The sequence below is a fragment of the Fistularia commersonii genome, chromosome 17, assembly GCF_037954325.1.
Source record: "Fistularia commersonii isolate RoL2024-O1a breed Wild chromosome 17, RoL_Fcom_v1.0, whole genome shotgun sequence".
Taxonomy (NCBI): domain Eukaryota; kingdom Metazoa; phylum Chordata; class Actinopteri; order Syngnathiformes; family Fistulariidae; genus Fistularia; species Fistularia commersonii.
Genome location: NC_141300.1, coordinates 17,866,358 through 17,875,773, shown reverse-complemented (window position 1 = coordinate 17,875,773; position 9,416 = coordinate 17,866,358). Strand labels below are relative to the sequence as shown.

The 9,416-nt window shown below is 55.3% G+C and overlaps 1 protein-coding gene across 3 annotated transcripts; it reads left to right on the top strand.

Annotated features, from left to right (window-relative positions):
• Positions 1–289: 289 nt before the first annotated feature.
• On the top strand, positions 290–8,591 carry ciartb (circadian associated repressor of transcription b). Of its 3 annotated transcripts, XM_086163727.1 has the most exons (7): positions 298–426; positions 538–626; positions 2,373–2,802; positions 2,961–3,036; positions 3,785–3,863; positions 5,989–6,115; positions 6,923–8,585. In XM_086163727.1, exons 3-7 carry the CDS (start codon positions 2,413–2,415, stop codon positions 7,319–7,321), a joined length of 1,071 nt encoding a protein of 356 aa, XP_086019853.1. In that variant the 5' UTR covers positions 298–426; positions 538–626; positions 2,373–2,412; the 3' UTR covers positions 7,322–8,585. The 3 variants fall into 3 exon arrangements, with proteins under 3 accessions (XP_086019854.1, XP_086019852.1, XP_086019853.1); XM_086163728.1 differs by lacking the exon at positions 538–626 and having other exon boundaries at positions 290–426; positions 6,926–8,591; XM_086163726.1 differs by lacking the exon at positions 538–626 and having other exon boundaries at positions 290–426.
• The last annotated feature ends 825 nt before the right edge of the window (positions 8,592–9,416 follow it).

The following is a 9,416-nucleotide window of genomic DNA, read 5'->3' as shown; positions in this document are numbered from 1 at the left end:
CGAGAAAAAAAGAGAAAGAAAAGAAATAGCCCCGGATTGACTTTTCGCCCAGCTGCCGAAACGAAAGCGATCCGCGTGTCCACGTGTTTGTGTCATTTCCATGACATTTGCATATGTAAACCGGCCGCGCCTATCGCGCCGCGGCTGCCGGCGGGGCCGCCGCCGATTCGCCGGCGCGCCGCGGCCGCGCAGCGAATGGCGGCGGCGGCCGCCCCTCGTCCCGCCCCGCCAGACACGTTGCCTTGGGAGAAGCAACACGAGGCCGCGCTTCACTGGCGTGCAGTCGCTTCCCCGCTCACACTCCGCACGTCCCGCACATCGGCCCGACGGACCCCCCGCCCCCGCCCCGCCTGCGCTCCACAGCTCCGACGGATTTACCGCCCGAACAAAGGACGAGCGCCGGACCGTCCGCTCCATCCCGGGAAGGTACGGAGCCGCGGAGCCGCCGTGCGTCCCGAACCCGCGCCGAGAGCCCGCCGAGACCCCGCAGCGCCCCGCACTTTTTGTTTTTTTAAAGCGTCTTTACTATTTGTCTAGAACATGTATCTGCGACAAAGGGAGGACTCAGTGCACGTGATCGCGATTGAATTCCAATCACCGATCGATATTGCGGCCATTCACCCCAGGTGTGTGTGTGTGTGTGTGTGTGTGTGTTTTATATAATCCTACTCTGCGCGCTGCCAAATTGACTAACGCTGATGAGAAAGTCCATTGTGTCTGAAGGGCTAGTAGATGGTAGGACTTTGCGTCTGTGTGTTTGTGTGTGTGTGTGTGTGTGTGTGTGTGTGTTTGTCATCGTCTCCACCAGACGTGTAAAAATTTGCCTGACCTACCGTGGGATTTCTGCCTGAATTCGTGCACGTCTTCCTTTCTTTTTTGCGCACCAACGGTCGGCGCCCCACCTACACAGGTACATGCAAATAGGGAGACCGCACGGTGCGTGTGTGTGTGTGTGTGTGTGTGTGTGTGTGTGTGTGTGTGTGTGTGTGTGTGAGTGTGCTTGACTGTTTCATAATTCCGGAGGTGTGTTTGGCCGGGGGGTTCGCAGCGATGTGTAGTACAGGAGGCTTTGTTTTGGTGACCAGCTCTGTGACCCCGGGGTGAAAGCCATCCTGTGAAAGTTGCCTGGAGTTCCTCCAGAAGCCTCCCGGGTGTGTGAGTGTCGCCGTGGGACGGTGAAAGTGCCGGGCGTCTCCACGACCCACCCGTGGTGACCCCTGGAGGGGCGTGCGTGGCGCCGGCAGGTCCGCCCGCCGCTGCCTTTGGCTCCCGTCCGCCGCTAACCGATCCGTCCGGGAGCTGGAAACCTCTCCGTCTCTCTCTCTCTCTCTCTCGGGCGCCGCCGGGATCCGTTTCCCTCGGCCGGCCCGCCGTCGGTAACCCGACCGGTGTCCGTGCGCTTTCCTGCACTCATTGTGTTTTCCACCGGAGCGAGTCAGCTGCGCTCCTCTGTAACTGAGCCTTAATTCCTCCCCCCTTTTGTTATGTCCGTAAATCTTGGCTCCACCCTGCCGCCCGCGAGATAAGATCAGAAGGTGGTCGTCCTGAGACAAAGAGCGGCGGAGGGGCTGGCGGGCAGGCGGGGGGGAACGGGGTCTCGTGCCCGCAGAATTTGGCAGGAAACAGGAGGCGTGACCGGCGCTATCTGCTTTAATGCCAGAAATAATATCTGTGCCGCGAAAGCCGTCCTCACTTCCTTTCCAGGAGGAGCGGCGGAGACGTGAAGGTCCCGGCCGCCGAGCGTTCGGTCGGACGAGGCGTGATCCACCTCGCCGTGGACAAACAAGGCCGCGCTCCCGTTTTGTAAACCCCCCGCCCGCCTCCGTCACTGTCACCGGCGTTGATGGGAGGCCTTGGGTCTGAGCGGCCGGTCGCCATGGCGGCAGACCCCTGCACCCTTTGGAGGAGCGGCCCATGTTTATGGATGAGCGCCGCGGCGGCGGCGGCTGAAAGGCCAGCCGGCGGAGCTCGGACGGCCGGCGACTCTTTTGCCAAACGTGCAGATTTGTCGTCGCGGGAGGCGGCGAAGATCCAAAAGATCGTGACGCTTTGTAGGATTGTGGCGTATGTGGCGAGCGCGAGGGGGGGGGGGGCTTTTTGGGTGTTTGCTTTCGCGCCGCGTTTACTGGCTCAGGTGTTGCATCTGCAAAACAAACAGATCACTGTTGTGTGAGCGGCCCCGCTGTCGCTCGCCGTGCCCCGCCATTATTCACGCCGCCTGAATCGGGAGGTGCAGGCTTTTGTTTTTTTCCGTCTCTGTGGTCCTGAGCGGAGCTCAAGGACACTCCCGGGGTGTTGTGGCTGCCGCGGCAGATGTTTGTGCCGCGAGGCCCCGAATACTCATGCTGTATTTCTCCGGCCCTCCCTGTCAGGTCAGTGATGGTCAGTGTTAACTGAAGCCTGCGGCCAAGGATGTCTGCCACGGATTCGGACAACTCCATCGACTGGCTGGCGAGTGACAATGAGGACGACGACAGCGACCGGGAGCCCGAGCGCGCCGGAAAGCGCCCGCGGGCCGAGGCGCCGCCGTCCCCCGCCGCCTTGCTGCACCTGGGCAACGTGAACCGGCTGGAGGGCGACTGGAGCGAGGTCAGGGAGGCCCCCGGCCAGGGTTCTCCTGGGCGCCGCGCCGAGGCGCGGGGCTGGAACGCCGCCGGTCTTTGTAAAAGCCAACCCGGGGAAACGGCCGGCAAACGGCCGCACCAAGCACAGAAGAGACACTGCGGCTCGGCGGGGGAGGACCGCGGGGAACGGCAGCTCATCTCCGGCGCATCGGAGAAAGACCTGGTTTTCACCAGAAAGGTGAGCGGGACGGTTCGACGGCATCGCCGCGCGTACAAAATCTCACCGGCCCGCCGCTGGCGGAGCTCGAATGACGGAATGAGCAGAATCGGTCATCCTTTTCGGCGACGGCCCACAAGACGACATCTAACCGCAGATGTGTGTATTCTCGCTTGCAGTGCTTGGAGCTCCAGTGCTACATCCACCCCTTGTCGTCAATCCTGAACGGCCTCCGTTCTGGGAGATACAGAGAAAGTAAGTGGCTCGCCTCTGTAGCCCCCACCCACCCACCCTTCCCCTAAATCATGTTCTGTAGCATCTCAAAGAAAAAAAAACCAAACTAAATGCAAGATAGAACTCTACTGTTTCAGGAGGCTGTTAAGAAACCATTAGCATTTAGTGTAAGTGTCATGTAATGGCGCTCCTTTTGTGTGAAGCTCCATGTAGCCGGGCCCTAATGGAGCTGTCCCTATTAGTAAGAAAACACAAGGGGGGTGTTATTCCCCCTTTCTTCCTCTCCAGAACAAACAGCGTCACACATCAGACTGTTATAAATTAGATGCTCGGGCCCACGCGAGCGGGAACACGCCGTACCGTCCCAGAGAGGAGCTCCGGTTAGGTCTCCGGAAAAAGATAGCCCCGTGTTCAGACCGGCTCCGGAGATGTTCAGCGGAAAAAGGGAGGAAAAAAAAAAAAAAATCAAACCCTGTGTGACCCAGCACTTCCTGGCCAAAGAGACAGGGAGTCTGTTCTCTCTCGCGTTCTCACACACACACACACACACACACACACACACACACACACACACACACACACACACACACACACACACACACACACACACACACACACACACACACACACACACACACACACACACACACACACACACACACACACACACACACACACACACACACACAATCTACACAACCCATCTGCCAAACAGACTCGGCCCTGCTGTCAACTCTGTTCACGTGGTACAAACTTTCCCCTTTTCCAGGACTCAGCAGTTTCCAGGAGAGCGTGGCCATGGACAGGATCCAGAGGATCATGGGTGTCCTGCAGAACCCCTGCATGGGGTGAGTGTCCTCCGCCTCACCCACCTACTCCTTCGTGCGCAACAATGATCCACATTGTCTCCTGCAGAAACCCCCACCCACCCAACACGTGTGGGCGGTGGAGCTGCAAACATTGTTTGGACAGACGCAAATTTGTTTCCAAGATATCTGACTTGTATTTAAACTCCAAAAAGTGTTTGTTATCCGACGTCGGGATGGAGCGGGTAAAGATAGAGCCGTTCGCTGACGCAGCTAGTTTGAATTCTTTTTTTTTTTTATCGTATCCGGAGGAGCCATGGAAATGTGGCTGCTGGAAAGTTTCATTTCTAATAAATAAATAAAACCAAACATTAACTTGACACGTCTCTCGGCCGCGGTTGGATGGGGTCGATTTACGGCCCCGTCCTCTCGCCCATCATCAGATAAGCGTCGGTGATGAACGGCAGGTCAGCGCCGGTCGCCGTGGGCGAAAATGACCCGTAAATCACGCGTCTCCTTGCAACGGAAAGCAGGAGGGGGGAAAGAATCTCGGTGGCGGTCACGGCGGCGTCCGGCCCGTCCGTGGCCACGTGGCCGTCATCGGGTGGCCCCGCCCCCTCCCCGCCCCTCCGCACCCCCCCCGGTGCTCTTTTAGCATAAATTCACAGGCCGGTCTCGCCTTCGCCTGGCATCTTGTTAAAAATGAATCAGGCTCGGCTGCGGGAGCAGCAGCAGCAGCCTCGTCTTGCCTGATTAGCTCCTCGCCGGCCAGATGGAGGTTTATAATGCGCCTCTAAAGGAGAAAGTGCCTCCTATGCATCGGTTTTTTCCCCCCACGCGGTAAAAGAGCGCCCGTCGAATCCTCTTTTTCGCGACTTACTCAAAAACGAGGCCGTACCTTCGATTATTCTCGGGACGCGCTCGGCGGCGTCGGTAAAGACGAGGCCTCTTCAAAAGCTCGGGATACAAATTTGATTTCTATTTTCGGGCGGTCTGTTTTCAAGCGGACCGCAGGCTGCACGTGGCTCTATCAAGGCCATTTTAATTTTCAGGACAAAATGGAAAATATCACACACAAACATGGTGATAGTGTGCGTTGTCCTTGCGCCGTTCACAAACAAAAATTCACACGTCACCTCTTTGTTTTAAAACGGGGCCATAAATTGTCCTCGAAGCTGCGACCTTTATGTGTCTCCGATTGCCAGAACTGGCATTATTTCTATAAAAAAATGACATGAAGCTGCTTTTAGAAATACCGCCATGTTTCCATCTTAAAGGCAGCGATTACAAAACCAGTGTGTCAAGCCTATACTTGCAAAGACGTCAGAATCAGCGCTAGCGTGCGGGAGGGGGAAGGGTTCGGTGAGATTTGCATCAAAGATGGTGATAAAAGATGAAATGAGTTTGGTTCAGGCTAATTGCAGCCCTCACCCACCAGCTGCCGCCTTCAGAGGGCAGACAAAGGGTGGGCGTGGCCCTTTTGCCTCCGCGCAGCTCGTCGGGGGCAGATATGGAAGGTGGACTTAAACCCCTCCTCGCCGCCAGCTGGCGGCTCCTGCGGCGTCGCACCGGCAGATCGGATCAAAGTGACTTTTTTAGCGGTCGCCGTCGCATATAATCTTTCGCATGAATTTAACATGGCCCGAACGGGGCAGAGCGGGGAGGTCCCGATCATATGACCCGGGCTAATCCCCGGCCGCCATCTGCTTTTGACGGGCGGGGGGGCGGAACGGGACGCCCCTGCGCCGTCTGCGTCACCACCACCAGTTTATTTTCACAATGACGCTGTCGGAGGCAGTTGTGGCTTTGCCGTTTATATTTAGAGGCGAGCAGAACTGTTATACATCAGGGGCCCACGTGCGAGCGCCAAACATGTGAGAAATGTACTTAAGAGAACACACACACACACACACACACACACACACACACGTACGTGCACCACAGGTTTCTCTTCAAGGGGGTTCTCGTTCACATGCTGTTTTAAGATTGCACATTTCCTGTTGGAGCCTCATCGAGTGATAACAGCTCACGGAACGGGGTCGCGAGACCTCTGAAAAGTCTGATTCCTCTGCATGATATGTTGAGCATCTGCAGCTTCACTCACCATGTTCCTCCTGTCCTTTCTATCTGCCCGCCCCTCCCGACCCCCGACCCGTCCTCCTCGCAGGGAGAAATATATCAATATCATTCAAAAGATGGAGGAAATGCTGAAGAGCTGGTTCCCCAATGTGAAACTCCACGACCAGCCGGCCGTCGCCCGCGCAGAGGAAGCCGTTCCCTCCAAGAAAGCCAAGGTGGGTTTTATTTTTGTAAAACGTTGTTGCGTAAGACCCCCTATTTCGCCGAGGATCGCCGCCAAGAACGTCACATTGACGCGGTGAAACGACCAGAACGTCTATTATTATTATTTAATCACAGGTCTGAGAGCGGGGAGGGGAGGATTAAAAGCTATTTTTGTTCTGGTATTACCGCCGTCTCAGGTTCCCGGTGAACAATGACAGAGGAGAACGGGTTGTTTTGGAGGAGTGTCCCGGAGAGGGATAAGAGAGGTCAGAAGACGCTGAAACATTCTTTGGCGTTTTAATAAGAGAGGATTTATTGCTCCGGCTAATCCTGACACACCCGGGCATAAACTAAAATTAATGCAGCCCCCCGGACCACGTGTCGAACCAAAAAGACGGCGGGTGTTTTTAAAGCCGCCCCCTCCACGCTCCGGCTGTATTTGTGCTCGGCTCACCTGGGAAGCCCAAATCGGACGCCCCCGGGTCGCATCCCGTCACCGAGAAGCGTTTGAAACGCCTTGTTTCTGGCCAAACTCCGAGCGGACGGGCTCGTCGCGTCGCACCTGCGATTGGATCTAGCGGCGCCTCGTGCGAAACCCCGCGCGGAACGTGACCGTGTCGGTTGCGGTTTGGTGAGACACTCCTTATCTCTGCATTCCCCGCGAGGACGTTTCACGCCCGGGGCTGCCAAAAGTCTCAGACGCGAGTCTAATCGTTATAATAACATCTTCTTAAATGGCTTCATCAATAGATGTTTATTCCTTTAGCGACGGCGCGCTCTTTTTGAATCTAAATGAACCGGGCGTCCTCCTCTCCCAGCAGCTATCTCCCGTGACCATGACTGCCGCCGTGAGCCCCGTCACCGTCAGCGAGGTGCCGCTCGGCGCCAAAGCCCTGAGGGTCACCGACCTCACTCCGCCCGGAGCCTATTCTGCCAGTAACCTTAAGTGGCTCCACACGTCGCCCATCTGCTCCCCGACGGCGGCGCCGGCCCCGGCCGGCCTCAGGCACCCGCCGTCCCCCAGAGACAGGGACCTAACGCAGGACAACGCCGTGTCCTCCAGCACGGACGGCCACGCCAAAACGGACTCGGTGCCCAGGGGGCCGCCGCCGCCGGGCAAAATCAACGCACCTTGTCTGGAGAGACTCCTCAAGTCCACAGAGAGCATCATCACCCGGAAGGGGATGGCGGGTTTGATGGACAGCAGCTGGTCCTAGTCCACGTGCAGAGCTGGACGTCCAGCCTCGCCCCCGCCAAGGAGCCGGTCCGCTCGCAAAGCCCATTCCAGCCTTCAGGAGAGACGGGAGCCTTGGGAGAAAACAAGAAAAGGGACACGGGAGATGTTTCTGAGCGTTGACGGACACGTCGTACTCTGTGTGGGAACGTCCCTCTGACCTGACAAGCGTCTGCTTTATTCCCTTTTTTGTTGACTTTTCTTTTGTGTTTTTTTTTTTTTTTTTTCGTTTGCACTCTTGACTTAGCGTCGGCGCGAGGGGTTCACGTGTCGGGAAGGCCGGAGTAAAAATTTCACGACCGCGGCGCCCCCGCCGGCTCGCCGTGCCCGCGGCGCGTTTTGTTTTTATAGTTTTCCAGCATCCGTAAAAATTGCCGTTGTGCCCTGAAAGGGAAACGATCGCAGAAGTAGTTTGAGCCGGAAGGGAGTATTTTCAGATATCCAGAAATGTCCGTGGTGTACTTGTTGTGCTGAGATGTGGGTGAAATTGTTTTTTGTTTTTTTTTTTTCTTTTCTAATTAATTCTCCCTATCATAACTCCACTTTTTTAAGTTTATTAATGTGACTGTTACTCATTTGTACACTTTATGAAACATAAAGTCTTTTTGGTACAACTCTTCTACCTCAGCCGGCACCACGTCATGTTTTTTTTTGGTTTGTTTCGGTTGTTATTTTTTGGTTGTTTTTCTTATGGCGAGGAATGTGAAAGCACCACTCCAGGTCTGGACGCTGGGCCGGATCCACGGCGAGCCCGGCGGTCCACGACAGCGACACACGGGAGGGGGGGGGGGGGGTTCCTCTTGTGGCCTGACTGGTGCCATTGTAAAGAATTTCAGCATCAGATTTGTTTTTTTTCCCCCGGGTCTCCCGGCAGAAGGCAAACAGTGCCTGTTATGTCGAAGCTGTGCCTGCAAGCCGGTTCACAAAGAGAGAAACATCGGGGACGCCTGCTTCTCCGTGGGATGTACAAATCAGGAATTCTCGCTCTCTTGCCATTCTCTTGTACCGAGTAAATTATTCCGATCTTGCCAACTACTTTCTGTGGTGGAGCAGAACAACTCTCGTTTTTTGTTTGTTTCGTTTTTGCCACAGAACTGGACCGCGTGTCAGACCGGCAGAGGGGATAAAGGTATTTTCTCTGTGCGTTTTCGCGGAGAACTCGTCGGTTTAACTCTGAAAAGTGGCCTTTATAGTGTGAAATTTTATACTTTCAAAATAAATGTGGGTATATTTGTTTGATGCAAAAAAAAAAAGACACTGTTTGTTTCATTGTTCAGATGACCAGATGACCGAAAGGGAAAAATACTGTCCTAAGGGTTTCATTCTTAGCCGAGTTCCTCTTTTTATTTCTCAAGAATAACGCACGCTTGAGGAAACGCACGTATCATATGTCACGTCGGTATTACAGTCATGACATTGTCCAAAAAGGCTCAGTCGGATTATGAGAAACAGAAAGCCGACCTGCGGCGCCGTGAGTTGGGCCGACCTCGGCGTGTCGGAGGCGTCTCGCTCTACAAAGCAAAACAAGCGAGGTGAGAAAGTCGAGTTTGAAATTTGGACCTTTTTCCAAATGTCACTTCGTCAGCGTCACACTCACTCAGGCAGGTGGAATTTGATGTTTGCTTCATACTGCGCAAATTACTAAATGAGGAAGTAGTAAACTTCGCTCGTCAAACTGCGGCCGGCCCGGCTCCTGCAGGAGACACGGCTGGGTTTTATAACGTGCGATCTTTATAGACGCACACTCGGAGTTTTCAACGGGCCCCGGCTCCGGAGGAGGATCCTCACCGCCTGAACGCCAGGGAAAGCTGCGCTACAGCCTCCCAGACTGAATGCTGCCATCTTTAGGCCGGGAGGTTATTATTGATAGATCGGAGATGTGAATCGTTGGCTCCGAGACGTCCGCCGTGGCAGAAACACAATTCAACGCGACCGTGAACGGAACACGCCTCGACAGCTTTTTGCCGCCTTTCCCTAATGGCGCCACATCGCTTCACGGTTTCATCAGTCGCGCCACAATGAAATGAATTCTCCTCGGATCGAGCCTTTGCCAAGCTGTCAATCATCCCGCCGAGCGA